Source organism: Podarcis cretensis, assembly GCF_951804945.1.
Source record: "Podarcis cretensis genome assembly, chromosome: 16".
Lineage (NCBI taxonomy): Eukaryota > Metazoa > Chordata > Lepidosauria > Squamata > Lacertidae > Podarcis > Podarcis cretensis.
The window spans coordinates 40,579,485-40,604,164 of record NC_137186.1 but is presented as its reverse complement, the minus strand read 5'-3'; the positions used below and the strand labels follow the sequence as shown (position 1 = coordinate 40,604,164).

Sequence of the window (24,680 nt, the reverse complement as noted above, 5' to 3'; positions counted from 1 at the left end):
GCTCTCACACTGATTTTGGCAGCAGCAAAAAGGAAAAATAATACAGTGGTACCTTGGGTTAAGTACTTAATTCGTTCCGGAGGTCCGTTCTTAACCTGAAACTGTTCTTAACCTGAAGCACCACTTTAGCTAATGGAGCCTCCTGTTGCCGCTGCTCCGCCGGAGCACGATTTCTGTTCTCATCCTGAAGCAAAGTTCTTAACCTGAGGTAATATTTCTGGGTTAGCGGAGTCTGTAACCTGAAGCGTATGTAACCTGAAGCGTATGTAACCCGAAGTACCACTGTAATCAGTATGACACTGAGGTACACAGAAAGTTTTAAACCTCTCAACCCAGCCCAGCTCCCCAACGGGGATGCAAATTGTTCCATTCACACCCTGCATGTGTGTCCTGTACATGTGAGTATGCTGTAAAAGAGTGTGGGTGGGTGGGTGTGCGCTCACACGTGTGATAGTGTGGGTCTAGCATGTGGCCCCCAGGAGGTGGGACAGTTACGAATGTGGCTCTTGGACCCCAAAATGGCTGGGTATCCCTACTTTATTTAAAGAAAAGGATCATCCAAATGGGGATGTGACTGACTATCTGCACTCAGGTGCTCCAGTCAGGATCTGGCCACCTCCACTCCCAAGAAGGAAACCTACGCCGTTGAGAGGTGAGTGTCTACCGAAGAGGAAGGGACATAGTGCATAATTCTAGGTGTGTGATTGTGCAGTTTCTCAATATAGCCTGATTCACTGGAAAGCACTAATCATTTGTCTGCATCTGCAACACAGAAGTACAACCAAAGACTACAATAAACCCTAAATGGTTCTTTGACTTGCAGACGGGCTATGAATATGATAACACACAGGGCCTCTGTGCCCTTTAACTGAGCCCCAGTTCATCATGCTTCCTGCTGTAGATCTGAGAAATTCAGCAAGTGCTCTGTCTCTCTCTCTTTTTCTCCGGAAGGCAAGGAGCTAAGGATATTGTGGTGCCTTCTGGTCAGAGAAAGGCTTGCTGCCAGAACCCTCAACACAGAGGGCAGACCACAGAGAGGCTGAAACACACCCTTAACTCAAAAACCCTTTGGGCCAGGATCCAAAAAACTGTGCAGCTAGTTGCATCTATGCAAGTGGTGTGTGTGTTTCTTTAACAGTGACCTCCTCTCTATGTCATGAGGCAAATCCCTTTTAAACCAAGAGGAGATCCAAAAGTAGTTTTTGACACAGAATGGTGTGCAGGAGGGAGTGGCTAGATCCAAGACAAAATTGCAAAGAAGAGTTTGTTCCAAACCCATATTTGCACCTTGAGCATTTACATCCAGAGGCCAATGTTCTGATTGCTTCAAGGAACGTATGAAGCTCTTATACTAAGCAGGATCATCAGTTCGTTTAGCTCTATATTGCCAACACAGACTGGCAGTGGCTCTCCAGGGTTTCAGACAGGGAGCCTTTCCAGCCTTAACCTGGGGTTGCTGGGGATTCCACCTGCAGCCTTTTGCATGCAAAGGAAGTGCTCCACCACAACTGGAGTACCTCTACAGACTGCTATAATGCTGTGAGTTGCAGTTGGCTGGATCATTGATATGGCCAGTGGTTTTTTTTTCTTAAAAATGTTTAGGGGTAGTCTTATTGTGACTCAATAAAATCACCATTTTATAGTTCAAATCAGGAAAAATAAATATAGTAAAGGGGCAAAAGTACAAAGATTCACAAAATATTTAGGGGTATGTGCACCCCCAGAAAAAAAGCCCTGGATATGGCAGAGCATGATGCCCGCAGCAGGAAAAATACATAGTGGGCTCTCCAGGCTTCCTTAAGTGGCTCTGCTCACCCGGCTTGCTACCACCTGCCTTATCCCCAATCCCTACATGTGGCGTCATGTTTCCTTCATCCATCAAATCCTACTTGAAGCTCAGCTCTGCCGTGAAGCCCTTGGGCCTCACCCACAGCCAGAATGGAACCTAGCCATGTGTACCTGCATTTCCACATGCCAGGGCCATTAGCAATGCACATCCCACTCCTTCCTGCTCTTCATTGTTCTCTCACACCGTCATCACTTAGTTCAGGGCGGTCCAACTTCTCATACCAAGAGTGCCTCGACTTGGAATCCGTGGGCCTTGTATGTGCGCTGGGAGGGGGGACACCCCTGCCAGCCCTCACATTGCCTTCCCCAGCTGGCTAAGCAAGGTGCAGGCTTGTGAAAGGAGCCACAGGGCTTTGGCAGGGTCTGGGAGCTCTCCTCAAAGCTGGGAAAAAGCTAACTAGGCTTTGGGAAGGAGGAAAGAGAACTCTAGGACCTGTCACAGCCCTCACGCCTCCTTCCCAAAGCCCAGGGCTTCCTTATCTGGTTTTGGAAAGGAAGTGCAAGGGCCGGGGGTGGGCATCAAATGTTGCCAAGGACTTCTGAAAAGGCCTCAGGGTCAGGCCCCGTGTTGGACCACCTTGATTTAGATCATGAGCTTCTCAAGGCAGTGAGGGGACTTATGGTTCTTGGTACCCCGGGATGCGAACGGGACCCGTTCCGGAGCCCTGTTCGCATCCTAAATGGAATGTAAGACGCGAAAGCGCGTCTGCGGGTCACGTTTTGCTGCTTCCGCGCATGCGTGTGACGTCATTTGAGCATCTGCGCATGTGCGAGTGGCGAAACCCAGAAGTAATGTGCTCCGTTACTTCCGGGTTGCCGCGGAGCGCAACCCGAAACGCTCAACCTGAAGCACATTCAACCCGAGGTATGACTGTAATACGCATTTCAAATTCTTGAGCACTTGGGCCATGGGTCTTTGAGCACATTCCTATCAGCCTCAGTCCCGTGGTGACTTGCACCTTCTTAACTTTTCGAGTGAGGCCAGCTGCTCTCTTTAGTGCCACTGTTAGGCTGTAGGAGTAGGAGAGCTAAGAATACATGTGTACATAAAAATAGATACCCTCCCTTTTTCCTTTTTCCTTGTTCCTGGAGCTCTGAAAAAGGAACTTTTTTCCTGAATGTAAACTTTACCTTCATGGCAGGCTAGCTTTTACGCATGCACACATCAATTTCATGCAGGCAAGCAAGAAGCATTTTCAGAGTTCAATGTTAGATCCCAGCCAGGCAAAAACACTCAGATTACAAAGCAGGGTCTGGGAGGGGAGTAGAGGCTTGGAGGGCTGGATTTGGCCCTGGGGCTAAGGTTCCTCCTCTAGGGGGTTGACTGAGAAACAGTGATGCAATGAGTCAGTGTGTTAACCAGAAGGTTGGTGGTTTGAGCCCACCTAGGGACTGCTGTGGGCAGGATTCCTGCACTGCAGGTTGCTGGACTAGATGACCCTCAGGGTCTCCTCCAACTCTATAATTCTATTCAACAGCCTGGGAAGCTTCCTTAAGCCACAGTTCACCCCATAAAAGCACCTTTCTGCAAGGATGAGAAGCAAAAAGTTTGCACTGCTATTGTATAGATCTGTGGAACTCACATCGACAGGAAGTAGCTGCTATTCTCAGAGCCACCAAACAGACTCTTGGGCTGGGAGTATTGTTTAGGAGGTCTTGTTGCTGTTACTAATATTATTTTTTGTATCTTTCTTTTACATCTTATTATGATGATTCCTGTGGAAATTGTTCAGTTTGGTTGTGTGCTTTTTGATGTTTAATTTATTTATTATGACTACCGGTACAATTGATGTTTGTAAATACGTCATTTTCTTCATGTTGTAAGTCTGAGCATGGTTTGAACTATGGAAAGGGGGCGTACAAATAAAATGATGGCTGTAAAATGGGAATAATGAGTCGCTGCAAGTACTAAATGTCTGTCCTGGACACAATTAAGTGGCACTGAAAAGCAATCAATATTGCTGTTTCCTTGTGGATTATACAAAACACTTATAATTTGTTTTTCTGGTGTTCAAAGTGTGTGTGTGGGGGAATACTTAAAAACAATTGTAGTACAAAAGAGAAAAGAATGATTTTTAAAAGATGCCAAAGCCTATTTAATTCAACCAGTGCCTGCTTAAGTAAAAGGAGGAGGATGTGGAGCCTGTGGCCCTCCAGGTGTTGCTGAACTACATTTCCCATAATCCCTAACCATTGGCCACGCTGGATTGGGCTGCTGCCTTAAAAGAGGTTCAGAGTGAGAAGGCATTTGTATCTGGTCACTCCAAAACAAAGGCCCCGCTTCCCCTTAAGTCACAGCTATCACAGTCAAAATCTCTTCAGTGAGGCCATGTGGAGTGGAGGCTTGATCATCTGAGCATAATGCCCATAAACTTGTGGGATTACCAGTAAAAAACACACAAATGCATGATTACCAGACAGGTACATGAGGGGCTGACAGCCATAGAGTTCTTGAATCAATATAGAAAAGTCTGCATGAGATCACTTCCTTAATGTTTTTGTGGGAATTTCTAACAAAGGAGATATTTCTTTCTCTCAAGCCAGCAATATGAGCAGACATACATGCCTTGGCTCTGCTCAGAACCCAGACTCCATTTAGAAAAGTAATTTTGTATTTTGTAACTAAGAAGTGTTTTTACCTGCATACTACTGTGATACATTTCAATGCAAGCAGGAAATACAAGTAAACCTTTTTGTTTTTACTAAAATATGTGTTTTCATTCTCAGCAATGAGGACGAGGACAAGGAGAGGAGAAGTCAGCAGACCGCAAATAAACAGGGATAAAATGTGTAATTGCCTAATTCCTAGCTTCCAATAAGCTGCAAAAGTGCATAAGTGGTTTTCATAGCCTGTTTACTCTCATATTTCTCCCATATACATGCGACAGGAGGTTTAAATTTAAATTTACAGATTTAATCCTCAACCCATCTCCATCACAGCTGATACAGGGGGAGGTCATCCTTCAGACCCCCAATTTAAAGCTTTCCCCACCCCAATAGTTATACTGGAGATATTCCCTCTTGTGTAATTCTATGTGTCTCCATTTCCTGACATGAAAAGATCTCACAGCACAGATAAAAGAAACCCACCAGTAAGGTTTTCATCAAAGAAACTCATTTCCTGTGAGACCAGCGACCGGAACAGGCTGTTGCGTAGCCGAATGTTCAGCCTAGCGAACACGAGGGTGAAGACTCCGCCCCGGATACCTGCGGCAAATGAACTGATTGCAGATAAGAGACGTTATAGGACAGACAGACACCGACACACCGACCCCTCAGCCCAGTCCTACCATGCAAGAGGAAGAAGCCAAGGCAGAACCTGGGGACAGGCCCAGGCAATGTGGTGCCCTCCAGATGTTGCTGGCTCCAACTCCCATCAGCCCTGACCTGGGACTGATGGCAGCCGTGGTCCAGCGACATCTGGAGAGCAGCACATTGGCCACCATTGTCATGGGACACAGGAGACCAAGTGCTTCAGAGGCTCTGACCACCACCCCACGAGTTTCACATTTCACTGCACTTGCTCAATATCTGGAGTAAGCCAGCAGTCTAGATCTGGCCTAGAAGCCGCTTCCTCAGCCTTCTGGAATCCCTATGAAATTTTGGTCAAGAGGTGGTGGATGTTTCTTTATGAGAGCTTTCCCTGCTTGGGAGTGTGAAAGGTGTTTTCAAGTTGTGAAGCAACTTCAGCCCCAGCCAGTCTGGTCAGTGCAGTAGAGTTATTTTAGTTTTTTAAAAAATGAAGTGCCGGTACTCGTATATTGATAAAAGTTTTGTGGGTGCGATCACAAAATGGCTGCCATGGGCAGTAAAAAAAGTCATTGAGAGACATGCATGCAACATGTGATTCCTATCCAGAGTGTGTGAGAGGAGTTAAAATGAAAAGGGAAGTAGAATATGGACCCTTATTTTTAAAAGTACGCAAATCAGTGCCTCCTGAGCTGTTGGCTTATGTGAACATCTTCCCAGGGTGCCTCAGTCTCTACACCAAAGGAAGTCAATGTGATGCTCTCAACATGCCATTGGGTCACTTCCCCCATCATCCCTGGCCACTGGCCATTGCCACTGGGGTTGGTGGACGCTGCAGCCCAACAACATCTGCAGGGCACCACAATGGCTACCCCTGCTCCACAGCTAAGAAAGGAATTTCCTTTCTAAGAAGAAGAATTCTGGGACTAAATTGAATAGGATCCTCTCTGCAAGTTAAAAGAAGAAGCAGGGAATGGATTCCTATACTCAGGCCCCAACTATATGGAAGATAACTCCACCACGTCACATTATGCAACATGACAAGATTTTCCAGCCCGCCTGTGGGTCAGTTATTCCAGTTTGGTCCAACTACTCAAGTAAGGCTACCTTCCTATGGCCAGAAGGGCCATGATGACCACCGCTGTGGAGAACTGCTCCATACTCTTCTGGATTACTATTCCATCAATGGCCCGACCTGTGTAGTATGGAAGGAATGTCTCTCCTGTTGGAGGGGATGACAAGGCAGATTAAAGGCAAAAACCCAATAAGGATGTAAAGACAAGAATCCCTGTTGTTACCTTCAAACACATTTGGCCCCTTGCTGTCTTCCCAAGCCCTGAAAAGGAAGGGCAGCGGGGGCCCAAGGGGCAACGGGGCCTGCATACTCGTGATGCGTCCGACCAAAGGTAAAAGTGGGAAGGGCGGTACATGTGAATCTTACCTCTGTATAGCAGGCCAATATTTTTTTAAAATGTTTAAATTTGGGGAAGAATTCAGTGTTATGCTAAGGTGATTCCGTCAGGGCAAGCATTTCACTCTGCAAGACGGAGCAACCCACCCCCTGCATGCTGTTTTTGGGGTCCTCCCAACCCCCCAAAGTCAAATTTGGGGCCACAGAGAGTGTGCTGGGGGAGAAGAGGTGGAAGCAGTGCTTCCGCTAACAGGCTTCAGTTGAATCCCACCCTTTGATTTTTACTGATTATTTTAAGGTATATTTTATGCTCTTTGTAAACAGCTTAGGGCTGTTGCTTACAATTAAACAGTATACACATAATGATTAAACTTTGAATATAAATATAAAATTTCAACTGTACAAAAAGGAGAGATTTACGTGTACACAAACCATTGTCCAGGCAAGCAAATTGCATTATTGTGGTTCAAGGGTGCCTTCTAGCCACAAAGTAACACTTGAGGAGGATGCAATAATGAGGCCAGTGAGGGATGTGGCCTGCAAGAGGGACATAGGATGGGCAAAGCCCTAAGGTCTGAGCTGCCACACCCCTGAAATTTACTTGCATCTGTCAGGGTAATGTTGTGGCCAAGAGCATTGGACAGAGGACCTGGGAGAGAAGCGTCCATACCTCAACTCACTGGGTGACCATGGGCCTGCCACAGTCTCTCAGCTCAACCTTATCATCACAGTGTGGCTTGGGAGGATAAAAACGGGAACAGCTATGCATGGGCTCTTGAGCTCGTTGGAGGAGAGGGATATAAACACAGTAACAAACCACCTGCCTGCAGTGTATATACAACTGGAAAGCATTATTAGGGGAAGGGCCACAACTCAGTGATGGAGAAACCACTTGCCATGCAGGTGGTCTCTGGTTCCATCCCGGCACCTCTAGGCAGGGATGGCCGTGTCCCCTGTCAGTAATACTGGAGAACCTCTGCCAGTCCAGACCTCTTTGTTTGGCCCTTGGACTCCTCCCAGGCCACACTCCCTCCTCTGGTTGTTTTCCCTGGCCGGGATTTATCCTTGAACTGCAAAAGTGCCTCTCGCTTGCTGGACTGGAGAAATGTATGCACCAAAAGCTCTCACTTTTGTGTGGCTGAACTATAGCCAACTATACAAAGTTAGCAGTCTCTCCGCTGCCTTTGTAAGTCTGACCCTGAGGGAATGCTGCCCTCAGGCTCCCCACACCTGGGGCTCATCCACACTTCTGCTCGTCCCATGCCTAGAAAGCAAGGCACTGAGAGGTTTTCCACTTGTCCTGCGCTTGCTAGACAAGGGCCCAAGCAGTCTTCTGTTTGCCCTGCCACTTTTTCTGGGAAAACCCACTCTTTAGCAAACAGGTTGTATCGGAGTAAACATCAATCCATGGAAAACCTGATTGGCATTTGCTAGAATTCAGCAGTAATGATTGGGTTTCCTGAGGAGAAAATGGCAGGACAAGTTGAAGACTGAATGAGCCCCTGATGTAGACAACAATGAAGTAGATGGTCCAATGGTCCAATTCAGTATAAGGCAGCTTCCTATAGTCTCACCAATGGATGTACTCACCTAAAGCAGCAACTAAGAGGAAGAAAAAGGCCACTACAAGGAAGTGAACATCTGGTTTGGTGTAAGACAACAGCTTACAAATGGTGGCTGCTGACGCCTCCTCTTTCTTTTCCTGGGCATCAGGCAAACTTGGATCCCCAATTTCTTCTGCTTCAGTCCTAGATTCGGAATTTACTCCCAGAGTCTCCCTGGCAGGTCTCACCGAAGAAAGCAGCTGCCACAAGGAGAAGGTGGCCGCCAGGGACACGTATGTCCAGGCAAACAAACCCCAAAACCAGGGGTCTTTGATGGTCTTCCTCACCTCCGAGTAGAGCAGCAGCTTGACCAGGGCATAAATCCCCACCGCAAGGCAGACAAGTGTGATAAAGATCCGGGATCCTTTCAAGCGCTTGGGACCATAGTTAGTGTTTCTCGCAACCCCAATGGCAGCACCCAAAAGCACACAACTCCGGTACAGGCAGGCCCCCCAGATGTCCAGCATGGAGTCGAATATGTTGAAGTGCTTCAGATCCTGAAGGAAGCTGCCACCACTGCGGCTGTGTTTGTACAGCAAGGTGGTCACTGTCACATCCAGGCCTGTGAAGGCCAGAGTGCCGACCACGGCTTTCCAGGCATGCATAATTTGGATGGTCCTGGCGAGAGGCAGAGGCAGAGAAACAGCTGGAGACCCGGAAGGGGAAGGAGGAGCAGAAAGCCTCCTAGTCGAGGGTCAAAGCAAACATGTTTGATCAGCCCTTTCTGGAAGAGAGAAAACAACATGCTGGTATAATGGAATGTGGCACAGGGGAACTTCAGGCTGTATCACCCTCTCCAGCCACTGTAGAAAAATACTGCTTTATGGCAATGTGGCGGATTAGGAAATGTTTACAACCTATTTGAATTCAATAGGCCTTATTTCAGAGGAGACATGGTTAGGACTGCACTGTGAGTTTATTGACTCAACAGGAGTTGTATCTGAGTAAACATGCTTTGGATTCCACTCCATGGCTGAAAAAGAGCTTTGTGTTTCTTCCCACAACACACACAGCAGATGAAACAGAGATCCACATTTTCCACAAGTTACTGGTAGAGTGAAATGGCTTCCCAGAAAAGGGGGGCTCAGAAAACCAATATCTGCAATCCTCTGAAGTGGAGGTTGTGCTTTGGGTTCAGGCTGCGTGCAGAGGTTCTGTCACAGTAAGATATATTGAATTTTTCAACTTTCAAATTCCAAAAATGAGGGCTTCTAAAAAGTTGTTACGTGACTTGGGAATTTGAAATATATTTTGGTTAAATTAATATAATTTAGTTTTGCTTGGTAAGTGAATGTGTAAAATTACATAAAAATCATTTTAAATGGTTGCCAAGTACTTCCAGTTATATTATATATTAATATTATATATTATTATTATTTAGCATTAGCTGACATTTTCAAAGGTAAAATAAAAATTTGTTGGTTTTCCTAAAGTAGTTTTTGTGCTTCTTCATCAAACAGAGACTTACCAAGCTAAATGTTGTCAAATCACAAAAATAACACCCTCTGTGCCCCATTCCCCATGATTCACTATCCTGTCCAAGCACAGCTGCCTCACAATCCTTCAGGGATGCATAAATTCATGGTTAGCAGGCTGTGTTAATAAGTGAAGGAGGACAGATTTTTAAAAAAGGGTTAAAGATAATAAATAGCACTATTCCCCCTTTTTTGCCAATAACAATTATTTCTGTAGCAGATAAAGCATTCCAGTCCACAATAACTTGTGTATTAGCACATGTGGAATTGTACAGTTCCTCTCTGGGGTAGTTAGGGTTTTTAAAGTCATATAAGCATTTTTTCAAAAGGACTGCAGACTCCGCATAACTCAATATCCCAACCATCACCACCCCACTAAAATATCCTGCTCTGTTAAGTTTGGCTGGCACAGGTGCCGTTTCCCCAGCGGTGGAAGAGAAGCAAGCAGCAACTCTGGCCAGGTGAGATTTGGACAAGGGGCTCCTACCTTTCGCAAAAAATCAACAGGGAACCATCCCTCACTGGCCTTGCCATTGCCCCCCACCTGCCAGTAAAAGACCAGGTGTGAATAACTTCTCTTATCAATGCTAGGTGTCAACATTTTCATTTTTATAAACAGAAACAAACAAACAAACAAACAAACAACACTTCACTCAGGTTACCTGATGCTCCCCTCATCTTTCGGGGGTGCTAGTTGGGTAGACTTTTAATGCCAAAATGTGCTTAAATGCCACCTGGCAACCAAGTCCTGCCATTACCATCTACTCACAAGAAACCCTAAAGCTTTTAAACACTGAAGAGAAGAGAACTCAGGATAACAGACCTTTTCCCCTTACAGGCCTCCTGACTGTTGCCATGGAGATAGAACAGGGGAAGAGGGTTGGTTCCTTCCTGAGCAGTTTTTAAAACTAAACAAAATGGGGAGCCATTCTGCTGGAAAATGTGGCAACACCTGTCCTGAAACTGGGGTCCCCATTGATACAACAGCGATGGGGAACCTGTGGTCCTCCAGATCTTGTTGGGACTCACAATGCCCATTGGCCCTGCTGGAAGGCCACAGGCTCCTCATCACTAATATAAGAGAGACTAGAAACCAAACTCCAGCATGGAAGGAAGGAGCACAGAAGAGAGAGAGGCGGTGGGCAGCTGAAATAACTCCTGGGGGAGCAGCTGTGCTAATCTGCTGCAGCAAAGGCCATTTTTGAAATGGCAGCAGGGGCTTTTGCGGACAAACAGCGGGATGCTTCTGTCAGATTAATGAAAGGTTCGCCTCAGCTGGTAGAGGCATTTAAGTTATATATTTATTTGCATGCTGCTGAATGCCCAAATAGGCTTCTAAGTGGTTTTAACAAAGTATTTAGAAGTATACAAAGTATATGGTGGGGGAGGGCAGAAAAGGTCCTTTTCTGTGGAATCCCCCTGGCCCCATCCCTTTATAGTTTTAGGCAGCTGGATAAGACGTATATTCTTCAGCAGTATTAGCGGCTGTTCTTTAGTCATTGGTTATGTGTTTGTAAGGATTATGTGATTTTATGTATGGAGGGGGCCAAAAGACCACAAAGAGGTATAGTCTGCATCATAGGAGCAGAAATGTCAGACTGCACCTCTCTCTTTCATTCATGCTCACTGAGTCTCCCTGTTTTACACTCCCTCCTCCTCTAAACCCACATACATGTATACAACAATAGGTAAGGTAAAGGTAAAGGACCCCTGGATGGTTAAGTCCAGTCAAACCTGACTATGGGGTGTGGCACTCATCTCGCTTTCAGGCCGAGGGAGCCGGCATTTTTCCACAGACAGCTTTCCAGGTCATGTGGCCAGCAGGACTAAACCACTTCTGGCACAACGGAACACAGTGATGGAAGCCAGAGCGCACAGAAACACCATTTACCTTCCTGCCACAGCGGTACCTATTTATCTACTTGAACTAGTGTGCTTTCGAACTGCTAGGTTGTCAGAAGCTGAGACAGAGTAGCAGGAGCTCACCCCGTTGAACGAATTCAAACTGCTGACCTTCTGATCGGCAAGCCCAAGAGGCTAGCAATAATACTAACAATAATACACATGGTGTTTGCTGCATTTGATGACGTGGGCTAAAGATCCTTTTTAAAGGCTGCAAAAAACATGCTACTCCCCCCCCCCAAAAAAACCCCTCTTTAAGCTCCTTTGGATTAGACATTTTTGTCTCCAAAGGCAGTGACAACAGCCACTACACACCCTCCTCCCACCTATATCACAATGTTTTAGCACAGATGTGCTAAAGGGAGGCGGGCAGAGGATTTTCTGCATGTAACAGTGTCCCCTGCTGGTAAAATGCACACATGAATGCAATATTCTTTCCCTCTCAAGCATCCTACCTTCAAGGACTCCTTCCTACTTAAGACCAGCATGCTGAAGAATCTCTCCATATGTGTCATCACACTGGATTCTGGGATATGCCGCTGTAGTGGTCATAACAAGGGTGGCCCTCTGAATGTTGTTAGATCCAACTCCCATCGGTCCCAGCCAGTGTGATGGAAGTTGCTGCTCAACAACATCTGGAAGGCTATAGGCTCCCCATTTCTGGGTTAGGGGTTAGCCCAACCTATTAGCTCACGCCGCACCAATTTTTTTATTGATAAGAAATACTTTGGAAAACAAAAAGCGCTCGATTTATAACGTGGAACACATCAACTTTATAATATGATCATGGGGTATTTAGAAAGTATAGAACAATGTAGCTATGTTAGAACATGAATCATTCCCAAAATACAATTATAAACAAGCCTCTTACCTTATGTATACAAACATAATGAAAGGTGTGAACTTGCTTTTGCCATGTAAGCTCTCTCATACTGTATATATATATGGTCTAATTTGAGACAAAGAAACTCTCATCCCATCATCAACACCAAGAAGTCTCTCTCTTTTCTGTTCTTTCATATTTGTCAGAGTTGGAAACCCTAGTTCACAACAATATGTCATTGAGAACTCTAGAAGAATAGCCAATGTTATTCTCCAGCACTCTGTTTCTGGGCACATATGCAGAGAGCGATTATGGATCACAACTAGGATTTTCCTCAGCATCACCTGATGCTTTTGCTCTCATTTTGAAAAGATATCTATCCATATTCTGCTTAATTTTTTTTAAAATACTATGCTATGCTATATTGTGATGTTTAAATGTTTATTTGATTGTTTATTTGATATTCCCACCACACTTGCCACCCTCTCCTGCCACACCAGTGTGACGCACCACACTCTTTGAGAACCACTGCTCTAGACACGCACAACCCAGGCTTCTTGGAGAAAAGGTGAATTACAAAGGAATTCAATACATTAAAAAATGTTCTAGGGTGCAGCCAGGCGAGAGATTGCTGCCTGTTGCTGTCCCACATGAAAAGAGAATGATCCAAATGCACAAATCACTCTCCTTCCAGCTTCACATTAGAGATGAAACTGTAGCGTTTTCTAGTTGACCAACTCCTTATCTATAGGGCTGCAATGTTTAACTAGTTAAAAAAACTCTTATTAATACAGTGTAAGCAGTTTAAAAGCTGCACATAGAAGATCTTTCCTCTTTTCTCCCACACTTTGGAACAGATGCCTCTTCTAAGATGCCACCTGCACAGATCATCCAAAAACGGAGCAGGGAGGAGCAAGATTCTCACTTCAGACCGGTTGTTTTCACCCATATGCAAATTTAAGCAATTGATTGACTAGCACACACTAGGGCTGTGGACCAGATCTGACCAAGGTCTGAGTCGAATAGGGCCTGTTTGGAAGGTCTCAGGCAATTCGAGCAGGCACAGACACAGATCACTGGTTGGATGAGCCAGAGCAACTTGTGGCAGCCAGGGCATCAGGCAGGACAGAGAGGCAGTGTGTAAAAATCACGCAGAAAGGCCGAGACCTACCTGACCGGTCACTGCATCTTCCAGGGAGAAGGTAGGCCCAGCGCCGTGGTTCCCCTTCTGCCTGACACCCCCCAGGACTAATGTCTCCATGTAACAGCTTTTGAGCAGAGAGATCAGTCCTGTGGGGTGCAGGGGCTGCTTTGCAAGCAGCTTTTCTGCATTGGACTCTTCTTGCTTACCAGCTAGTAAGCAGAAGGATCCCATCCCGTGTGATGTTGGCCGCATGACCTGCCCCCACCCTGGGAACAGATATGGGGTGGGTGGCCCCCAGGACAGCACAGGGCAATTTGGCCTGACCCAGGGACCACATCCACCAGAGGGCAGATTGGAGTGGGTGTCTGTACACAGTCCTAGCACACACATAACTGACTGAGAAAGCTTGGGTCATTACTTGGGGAACAGCCCAACTTTTTAAATGGACTTTAGGTATAATTGTGTGCAGGGGTTATATTTTCATTACACATGCATCTGACCCTACCTTCACAGAATTCAAAGGTCCTCTCCTTCCAATTTTATCCTCACAACCCCCCTGTGAGATTAGACTGAAAGAAGTGAAGCCGCCCAGAGTGGCTGGGGAAGCCCAGCAAGATGGATGGGGTATAAATAAAATAATAATAATAATAATAATAATAATAATAATAATAATAACAACAACAACAACAACAACAATCAGTTCAGAGTTACCTAGTGAGCTCTGTGACTGAATTAGCCTGGCACTATAACTCAGCCTTCCCCTGCCTGGCTGGTGCCCTCCAGATGTTTTGGCCCACGTCTCCCACCATCCCTGATTAGCTGCATTGGCTCAGACTGATAAGGGTTGTAGTGCAAAACACCTGGAGAGAGTACCAGGCTGGGGAAGGCTGCTCTGACCATTAGTCATCTCTTGACTCTCAATTAAGTTTCCTGAATGTCTGGGCCCCTTTCTCTCTTCCACCCCTGCAAAAAACATTCGTTTTTATTTTAGCTGCAATGGAGAAAACCTATGAACATCACATCCTTGAGCTTTGTCTCTCTCAGCATAACAGATCAGGTGCCCTTTAGGCAGCATATTTGAGGTTTCATGTTGCCTTTTTTTTTTGCTCAGGTTGTAGAATCAAGAATCCTCATCAATATATTTTAACTTCTTTAGTCAAATACAAGGACTGGAGAATGGGGGAATGCTTCAAAGGGGAAAAATGAATTCTAAAACACACTCACATATGCACACAGCAGTGTCAACTCTGAGTACTGCTATTTATGACACGGCACATATTTTGGGCATCTATTATTATTATTATTATTATTATTATTATTATTGCTGGCCTTAGTCTTTTTTACACCGAAGAACAAGGCTTATTGAAACGCATCATTTTACAAAAATAGTGCAATCCACAAAACGTTTACAGTTTTGCAAATTCTATTATTCAGAATTTGAAGCCTACCATAACCACTTTGACAGCATCTTATCCTAAATGTCTGAAGGCAGGATGAGCTACTTAGTGGTAAAGAGCAGAACCCTGCACATGCTCAGAGATACCTTATTGCCATCTATTATCCAGGACCGAATCTGGTCTCTCATAGTTGGGCTTGGTACATATGCTAGAATCAAAATTACACCGATTTCTAAAAAAGAATAAAATCCTAGTTATTCAAACACAAAAAAATGAGTATGGTGCCACCCCCCCCCAACTCAAAGCAGAGGTGCTTTGCTGTTAACATCTACATAACAGACAACTATTAATCTGCTCAATGTTTTACCATCACTGCAGCTTCAAAACCAGGAAACAGTTTAGCCGTTTTAAAGTCCAAAATCTTTGATTATACACACACAAACACATATTTTTTTGGGGGGGGGTGTTTGTCATCAAATTATGGTGGAAAGGCTCACTAGATCTAGAATATGTTTTTGCCAAACTTCTGGTCAAAACAATTAGGCTTGTTAACAGCATAGTAAACACTGACCAACTCAGCTAAATATCCAGAGGAATCTGCCAAGTCATTCCACTTAAGATAAATCTACAGGGGAAAAAGATTCAAATACGATCTTCCTGCAGAAAAGCCTAAAGAAGCCCAATAAATCTACCAGCTCCATTTAACACTCATCTGCTAGAGCTGTTCTCCTTTTAATATACTCCTAACAGGCAATTAAATGTTGTCTGATTTTTATTGTAGCATTGCTCAGTTTGGAAAATAAATCTGTGTTATCCACAGTCTGCTAGGGGGATGGACCTCCTTAGCTCAGTAAAACACCTTGCATTTCACACAGAAACTCCCAGGATCGATCCCTGGCTTCTCCTGATAAAAGGATCCAATAGCAGGTATTGTGGAAGACCCCTCTCTGTGCCGGGAGGGAGTCATTGGAGCTGACAGTCAAATGGCGGAGATGGGAAATTAATCTGCCCTGAGTTGCTAATAAGGCAGTTTCCTGTGGTCTTTATGCAGCACCCTGGCAGCCAAGGTGCCAAAGCACTTTGCAACAGATTCAAAACGTAAGGGGAGGGTGAGAGAAACTCAGCCAGAGCAAGCATCTCCGTGGAAAAAGAAAAACACTTTTCTAGAGGAGAAAGGTGGAGAATGACTTGCAGAGAAAAGGCTGAAAGGGGCTGGGTACTTGAGGTCATCTTCAGTCACACAGATGTCCCATAGATGATGGAGCAACTTTGGCTTCTGGTGCTGCAGAGGGCAAGACCAGCAACCAATGGATTCAAAACATAGAAAAGGGATTTAGACTCAGGGCAGAAGCTGATCAACAGTGAAGTAGGTTGCCCTGGAGGATTATTAAAACCTGGGACCCCAGAGTTCATTTTGCTTGCGTCTTCTTGCAAATGCTCAGTCATTTTGCAAATGAAAGGGACTTTGGCATCAGGGGCTCCCTTCCTATTCCCAAATGTCTGGGGGCAGCTGTGACTTACCAGCAGCAAAGGTGAAATCACTCTGAACGCGTCCGGAAGTTCCAGTTTTGGACTCTAAATCAATGGTGTTTTCCCCCCAGCTTTGCACACAGCAAAATGTTCACCTCTAACATACAGTCCGCAACTTACGTTCCAGGGATTGCACCTGCAGCCAAAATCACATATAGTCAAAACCCACCAGGTTCAATGGCAGGTGGAATTGCCAAAGTCATTTTCCCCACATCCCCACCCTCTTTAATAAAAAATAAAAAATTGCCATGCATGTAAAGCTGGATGTGCATGAGTCAAATGCGCCTAAATTGTGGGCTTACTGTAGTCTGTAAGAAAGTATCCCCGTCTTCATCCTCACAATAAACATGCAAGGCAGGGGAGGTCAAGAGACAACAACTATGTCCACGGAGCTTCAATTTAAGCAGATATAAATGGCAATTTAAGGGAAGGTGCCATGGCATAACAGGAGACTGTCTGCTATACGTGGCAGGTTCAATCCCTGACGTCTGTGAGTTAATTTTGTTTAAGGGTCTCGGGTACCAATCATTGGGAGAAGCCCTTTTCGGCCTGGGTCGGTTGCTGCCAGCCAGAGTAAGGGGCCATGGAATATTCTGTGGCGCTGCCTTCAGGGCAAGTGAACACAGCTGGGCTGCTGACTTGCCACATTTTGGGAAGGGAAGCAATACACCCTCAGATAGGGCTTTCCTCGGAGTAGGCATGGCTGGTCTTGCTCCATCACTGGGAGCAAGGCAGCACCAGACCTTCCCGCATGTCTTGAACTCGGACCTGCCTGGTCCTGGGCCAGCTGTCCTCTTGGCCCCCGGCTCGAAGGGCTCAGCTGCGGCTCTGCTTACTCAGGCTTCGCTCGGAGTCGAATCTCGGAGGAGGAAAAGGCCGGTTGCCGGGATCTGGTTGCAAAGGCAGCGTCGGATTAAGCGCTGCCTTGCACTTGCGTCGGGGGGGGGGGAGGGTGGAATGAAATGGAAAGCAGCTTTCCAGGGCTGGAGCACCCCGGGGCTTTGGGATCGGGAGAGAGATCGGGACCGGGAGGAAAAGGAGCCGCATCCCGAAGCTCCCCGGGGGGGCGCGGGGGGGGGGGAAGGAAGGACCGGCTCTTACCTGCAGACCAAGGCAGCGCGCAGGATCCGGGCTGCGCAGGCGGCGGGCGAAGCAGCGGGACCGGCCGGCGGCGGCGGCGGCTCCGAGACTCTCCAGGACAAGGTCGGAAGTGGGCGGGGCATTCCCGGGACTGCATCATCAGGCCACGCCTCCTCCCACCTTTGCAGCTGGTGATCTTGTCGATTCATAGAAGGGATCTCCCAGGGTCATTAAGTCCATGCTGAAGCTGTTTTCAGTCGCCTCCATCTCACAGAATCATAGAATTGTAAAGTTCTCGTGCAACTCCCGGCAATGCAGGAATCTCAGCTAAAGCATCCATGACAGATGGCCATCTACTTAAAAACCTCCCGATCTGAAAGGCCTTCCTTTTTCTTGTCAATAATGTGTTCAATCTCACTGTCATTCTCATCAAACCAGTCCTGGTGTTTCTTGGTTTGGTATCCAATAGTTTGTTCACAGGCTGCAATAATAGAATTTTTTTAGGTTGGTCCAGTGTTCCTCAATGTTATCAAGGAACTCTGAAAGCAGATGGTCCTTAAGAGTCGTTTAGAAGCAGTCCCACTTAATGGGATCTTGAAGGGCTTGAGTGTTCATTTTGTGCCTTGGTTTCCTTCCTAGGTATAATCTTGATAGCCATTGTGGAATGTATTAATTGGTGATCTGTCCAGCAGTCATCGTCATCATAGCTCTGGTAAGGAGCACATCACAGCGATCTTCTGCTCGGACAATTACATAGTCTAAGTCGTGCCAGTGGTTCAACCGAGGATGCCTCCATTATGTTTTAAATGTATTTTTTTGTTGAAAGTGTGTTGGTAATAACAAGATTGTGAGCTGCACATATAGTAAAAGGTAAGATTCTGTTCTGGTTGCTGTTGTCAATTCCTTCTTTCCCAATAGTTGCAGACAGCAGGCTACAAATTGAAATCTTGCCGAATTCTTGCATTAGAATCACTCAGGAGGATAATTTTACCCTCCTTAGGCATCTCTGATAGGATGGTATCCAGCTGAGAATACCATTTTTCTTTAATGTCTTCATCGACATCCAGTGTTGGTACATAAGTGCTTAGAATAGTAGACTGCTGGGTTTGGGCAAGTTTTATTTGAAATTCACTCATTAGTGCTGGTAGGGACTTCTGACACAAGATTGTTTTCGATTGCAAAGCCTACTCCATGTCTTCAATGTTCTTGTTCAGGTAGACCAAGAACATTCCAGAAGAATGTGTAGCCTCCTTTTTCTTCCTTCAGTTGCCCCTCTTCTGCTCTTTTCTTGAAGCACTGCAATATCAATGTTAAAACGTCACAACTCTCTTGCAATGATGGCAGTCCTGCATTTGGGATGCTCATTATCTGTGTTATGCAACAGTTTGTATATTCCATGTTCTAAAGTTCTATTGTCTTTTATGACCACTGGGTGGTGACTGTGAAGAAATCTGATAAGATCTTAATTGCACTGGCCAGCTAATTGCTTTATGGCCCCAATTAGCCCCAGTATAATGTGGTCCGGCACGCTTCCCAGCCACGCTGCTCTCAGACCTTCTCCTCTCCGGTTTCGCCTTGCAGAGTAAAAACACAGCGGATCAAAACCGTTGCAGTCTGCTTCAGATCCAAACACACCAAGTACTGTGTATGTCCAAATTCATCAGTTCTTTATTGCAGCAAATATTTACAGCTCAGCATTTCCCAAATTCTCCTGGACTGCTAGCATTCATGGCGTCCTCTCTCAGAGACACAGAGAGAACAACAAGTAGAGCTCCTCCCTCCTTTCAAACGTCAGAATGGGAGGCACACTCAGAACAAACATTAACCCAGTAAGTTCTGAACCCCAACACCCCCTCTTGTCGAGCATTCTGACAAGACCTGTGGATGTACCTTTGCAGACCTCTGTGAGATCAATCCCTTCCCCAATGCCTTGCGCCCTCTCCTGGCGTTCCTGTCAGGCATCTGTGGAACATCCTCACAACTCTCAGATTCGCACTGTGCGAAACTTACCCACGCACCCGTGGCCTGATACCTTTCAGGTGGAATTCCCTTCGTTGTGCGACTGGACCGCCTGGGCACAAACTCAGGCACTTCCTCTGACTCACTGTGGTCAGCAGGTGTGTCCTTTGCATCCTGGGATTCCCCCTCTGACTTAACACGTCTTCGAACCCTTGGAATTACCCTCACAGGAGAACTAGGCTCACTCTTGGGCTCCCTTTTTACAACTTGCGGAGACGCCCCATCCTGCTCCTGACTTTGGTCAGTGAGCTGATCGTCATCAGCAGACTCAGCCCCTGGCTCTCCTTCCTCCTCATCAGAACCTTCCTGCTCTGAATCAGAAAGACATTCTGAAAGAATATCGCGTCTGGCAGGAGTCTTTGACCTTTCCTCCTGCTTACAGAACTCAGCGTGTTTACTGATCAGCAGCTTACTCTGATCACCTGACGGATATGCAAACCTCCATGCACGAGCCGCTGGCTCATACCCACAGAAGATCATTTTCTGGAACTTGGGTTCACCTGGCCTTCGCAAAGCTTCAGGCACCGGCAGCGAGGCCGTTGATCCGAACTCACGGAGGAAGTGAACCTGCGGCTTCCTCCCGTGAAGCATGAAAAACGGTGTGTCTCCTACCACTGAATTGTAGGACCGATTCCAGGTGAAGCTCACATATTTAACTGCCTCCATCCAAAACTTTGGAGATAACCCAGAATCTGACAGCATCACCTGTGCAGCCTTAACCAGAGCCTCACTTCTGAGCTCTGCCACCCCCCTCTGTTGAGGAGAAGTCACTGTGTGACTTATCCCTTTCTTGTGAAAGAACTTCTGCAAAGCAGACCCAGTAAACTGTGAACCTCTGTCACTAGCAATTTCCCTGACTCTGGTGGAGAACCTTAGTTCCACCTCCTCAATCCAACGGCTAATCAGCTGTGCTGCATCTTCCTTGGATTTGAGACCATGTGTCCAGGTGTTCTGCGAAAAATCATCCTGCATCGTCAGCAGAAACCTGGCCCCTCCCAAACTTGGTTCCTTCATGGGACCCAACAGATCTATGTGTACAAGATCAAAAGGTTTTGTGGTTACCCTCTCCACCCTGGGGTAACTGCACCCTCTTACCTTTGCCTGTCTGCAAGCCTGACAATCTAAGACTCTTGCACATTCTTCAATTTTACAGCCTTTGGAAACCTCAGGTAGCACCTGTAGTTCTTCAAGACAAGCATGAGCTGTCTTCTTATGCCACACACAAGAACATGAAACATGAGTGGGAACTGTAGCACGCAGGGCTTGTGCTTTCTCAACCTTCCCCTCACCCTCCAGAGACGTTTTAAGAATGAAGAGATCATTCTGCCCCTTTGCAACTCTGACCAGTTGCTTCCCTCCTTTGGAGATTGTACAAACATCGTGTTCAAAGCAAACCTTAAACCCCTTTTTCAACAAATAAGGCACAGATAAAATACAGTGTTGCACTCCTGGCACAATGCAAACTTCCATCTGCTCCTGCAAAACAGAAAACAATACATTTCCAATGTTATTCACATTTTTCTTTTCCCCACTTGCAAACTGAACAGTTTTCCCAGCCGGAATTGCCTTGCAATTCCACATCTCGACTGCAGGGGTCTCTGGGATCAGGTTGCAGTTAGCTGCTGAGTCGATTAGAAAGCGAAAATCAGTGTGTCCCTCAGAGCTGTTCTCAAACAAAGCCATGCTGGCAACAAACGTATCGCTGCCCCCTCTCTCTGGGCTTCTGCAGCAGTTCTGTCTGGTTGTCTTGGCAACCAACTCCCCCTTGCTCAGGACCTCGGCAGCTTCCGTAGAAGTAGCCTCCTCCGTTGCCTTGGAGACCGGCCTGGCCTCTGCGTTCCCACGCGACTCTTTAGGCCTTATCTTCACTTTGCCCAGATGGCTGACCTTGAAGCGTCTAGCTCTCCGCCGCTTTCCAGCCTTTGACTGAGGACGACAATCCTCAGTGGAAAAATACTGCCCAGGGCTCCTTTCAGCTGGCCTGGCCCCCCTTCTTCCGGAAGAGCACTCTGTGCCAGCCCTGCCCTCGCTGAAACTGCGTTTCACTTCAGCACTCACAGTGGAAAACTTTTGAAACTTGCCTTTGGAATTCTCAGCCCCCCCGACTTGCACCTCAGGGACTGGGGCTTCAGCCATCTCCAGGCTTTGCATGACTTCTCCAGGGCCCTGGCCTCCTGCTGAAGTTTCACACAAACTTCTCAGCACCTCCCAGGCAGCCCTTGCTGACTTTACGCCCTCCAAACTGGGCAAAAGTGATGCATGTACGCATGCTTTTAGCATAGCAAGCTCTCTTTGCATTCTCTGCTGGCTATCTTCAGGCAACGCAGCCTCAAAGCCTGTAACGTCTGTCCCTTCAGGACCTGGATTCAGGGGAAGTGGTTCTCTCTGGCTTACATCCCAAAGCCCAGTAACCAGAAACCAACCCCTTACTCTTCTGGACCAGGTTGCCCAACTTCTTAAAGTGAGCTTCTCAAGCGGAACGTCCTCCAGGACCTGGCTGTCTGCCATTCTCTCCTCTTTCCCGGGGCCCCAGCTGCTGTACTCACGTTTCACCAGTCAGCTCTCCGGCACCCAATTCCTCAGCTGCTCTCTCAGCTCTGAGCAACTCTTGCCTCTCTGCAGCAGGCAAAACACAGAACGCAGACCTCTGCCGCTTCAATAGCGTCTTCCAGCTATTGCCAAGCTGACTTCAAACTTCAAAGCTCACCGGCAGACTCACAGCAACAGTTTTATTAGCGGTAATTAGGTCCTCCATAACCTGTGAAGAAATCTGATAAGATCTTAATTGCACTGGCCAGCTAATTGCTTTATGGCCCCAATTAGCCCCAGTATAATGTGGTCCGGCACGCTTCCCAGCCACGCTGCTCTCAGACCTTCTCCTCTCCGGTTTCGCCTTGCAGAGTAAAAACACAGCGGATCAAAACCGTTGCAGTCTGCTTCAGATCCAAACACACCAAGTACTGTGTATGTCCAAATTCATCAGTTCTTTATTGCAGCAAATATTTACAGCTCAGCATTTCCCAAATTCTCCTGGACTGCTAGCATTCATGGCGTCCTCTCTCAGAGACACAGAGAGAACAACAAGTAGAGCTCCTCCCTCCTTTCAAACGTCAAAATGGGAGGCACACTCAGAACAAACATTAACCCAGTAAGTTCTGAACCCCAACAGTGACCCCATTGGGGTCCAGTCAGGGAAAAAGGGAGGCAGACTATGTTTAGGGCACCTTTTCTAGCCCCTCCCCCTATTTGGGGTGAGCTGAGTGTGGATCCTAAACAGGACTGCTCAGTCATGCATACAGCTGCCGAACTACTGAACTGCCTCATTCCTTGAGTCAGAATGACTGAATCTGTATCCACTGCCCATGTGCCAGTTCATGACTAGGGGCTTCCAGATTTCACAGTACTGCCCGTTACCACTTGTCAATCACCATGAAAATTGTTTGGGTTTGGGATGGGTTATTGGAAGATGCCTGTGCATGATTTTATGTGTGTAGATCAGTGCATGCTGACCAACACACAGTCTTTGCAGTAAGGCTCTATTCCGATGGATTCTTATTTGCTGCAGACTTCATCCACCCTCACAGCTGTTGTAACATACCACTTGTTATCTTCTGCCTGTTCCGCTGTTGATGACTTCTTAGATCATTCTTTGTCTAGCTCCTCCCCTTTGACCTCACCGCCTTGAGAGTACGAGACTCCTGATGGCTTTGCTCACAAGGGTCATAGGAACATGCAAGCCCACTCACCACGACAAGGGGATGATCCAGCGAGTGAGCCCACTGGAGTAAAGCTGGGCCAAGCCCTTTGACATCTGATGCCCTTTTAAAATGTGTTGTGTAAAGAGGAATTACTGGGTTGCCTTTGCTTTCGTTTTTCTTGTGTTTTCCATTTTCTATATTGTGATTTTAAATTGTGAGCCACCCTGAGATCTATGGGTATAGGTCAGCATAGGACAAACAAACAAACAAACATGTAACACTGAAGTTATGCAAATTAAGTGTGTATATATTTGCATGATTCAGTTTACTGGTGCCAAATCAAGTACATAAAGAGTCCTCTTGGATCAGACTAAAGGCTCCTCTAGCCCTGCATTCTGTTCTCAAGCAGGCAAGCCACAAGCAGTGCATGAGCGCAACAGTCCCTTGAGGTCCCCAGCAGCTGCTGGTCAGAGGCACTCAAGCAGGGCACTCAAGGATAGTCCCCAATAAATCCCACCCCTCTAGTTTCTGAGATTTCACCAAGGATTGCTGATAGACTTTAAAGTTCATCTTCACAGTCTTTAGACCTAGAAGCTGAATAGAAAATAAAATTCACAGGATGTTGGATTTTTCTGAATTTCTGTGCCTGCCCAGGGACAATCAGGAATCTAGTACATAAGGAACTACTGGGTCTGAGGGATTAGGGGCATGACCAAGGCCATTCTGTGTTTTTGTAGGTGATGTGGAATTTGAAGTGAAATTTCCAACACTCAAGAATATGCAGGTGCTGTGCAGAAGATGCTCATGGATGGCTCGGTTCAAGATACTGTGTCTTTTGGTATCAGAGTGGCCATTTTCAAGAAACTGCTGGACTCCAAGTCTTGATTAAAGCATATATTTCATGACATATCAGTATATACATCTATAAAAACTAAAGTCACACAATAGCATTCAGCCAGTTTTCTTCATGCTGGGTATACTCTGTTCCGGAGGTAAGACAGTCTCAATTTGAAATGACACAAATTGGTTCTTCTTCAGCTTTTTCAGGGCCTGATCTTCATGAGTATCAAAAACACCATCCTCCATTTTGTAAGTGAGAGACGAGAGACCTTTTGTTTTCCTCTTCATACTTTTCTGTTCCTGTTTATATGCGGCAGCCATGTTGGCAATAACCTGCAAAGGACAGGATGGGCCTAGTGTTCATTTAGGTAACTAACCCACCCTACCCAGAGGGCTCAGGGCCTGTAACAGCAGCTTCAAATTCATTTTATTCACTCCCCCCCTCCATTCATTTATCCCACACTTCTTCCATGGATCTCTGGATAACATAGTTTACCTTCAGAACAACCCTTTGAGGTAGGCTAGGCTGGGAAATAAGGACTTGCTGAGGGACTGCCATTCAGCTGAGTGGGAAATTCGAACCCAGATCTCCCCACCATTATCTGTTACAGTGCACTGAAAAAAGTGTTCATGATTCAAGCAGGACAGATAAGTAAGACA

General features: G+C 46.3%; 1 protein-coding gene and 1 long non-coding RNA gene across 7 annotated transcripts in view; one reads left to right on the top strand and one right to left on the bottom strand.

The window, feature by feature from the left end:
• The window catches only part of ABCB9 (ATP binding cassette subfamily B member 9), a 32,949-nt gene extending 15,209 nt beyond the window's left edge, over nt 1-17,740 (bottom strand). The window contains exons 1-5 of one of the 6 annotated variants that reach the window (XM_079957355.1): nt 17,485-17,740; nt 16,375-16,519; nt 8,099-8,836; nt 6,205-6,319; nt 4,939-5,069 (exon numbers count right to left, since the gene is read on the bottom strand). In XM_079957355.1, the coding sequence (XP_079813481.1) occupies nt 4,939-5,069; nt 6,205-6,319; nt 8,099-8,717 (865 nt within the window). In that variant the 5' untranslated portion in view covers nt 8,718-8,836; nt 16,375-16,519; nt 17,485-17,740. The other 5 variants (XM_079957360.1, XM_079957358.1, XM_079957359.1 and 2 more) reach the window with 5 other exon arrangements.
• Nucleotides 17,741-17,762: 22 nt separating this feature from the next.
• On the top strand, nt 17,763-24,087 carry LOC307205180. The gene is made up of 2 exons (XR_013833941.1): nt 17,763-18,175; nt 23,918-24,087. It is a non-coding gene; the product is annotated as an uncharacterized lncRNA (long non-coding RNA).
• Nucleotides 24,088-24,680: the final 593 nt, after the last annotated feature.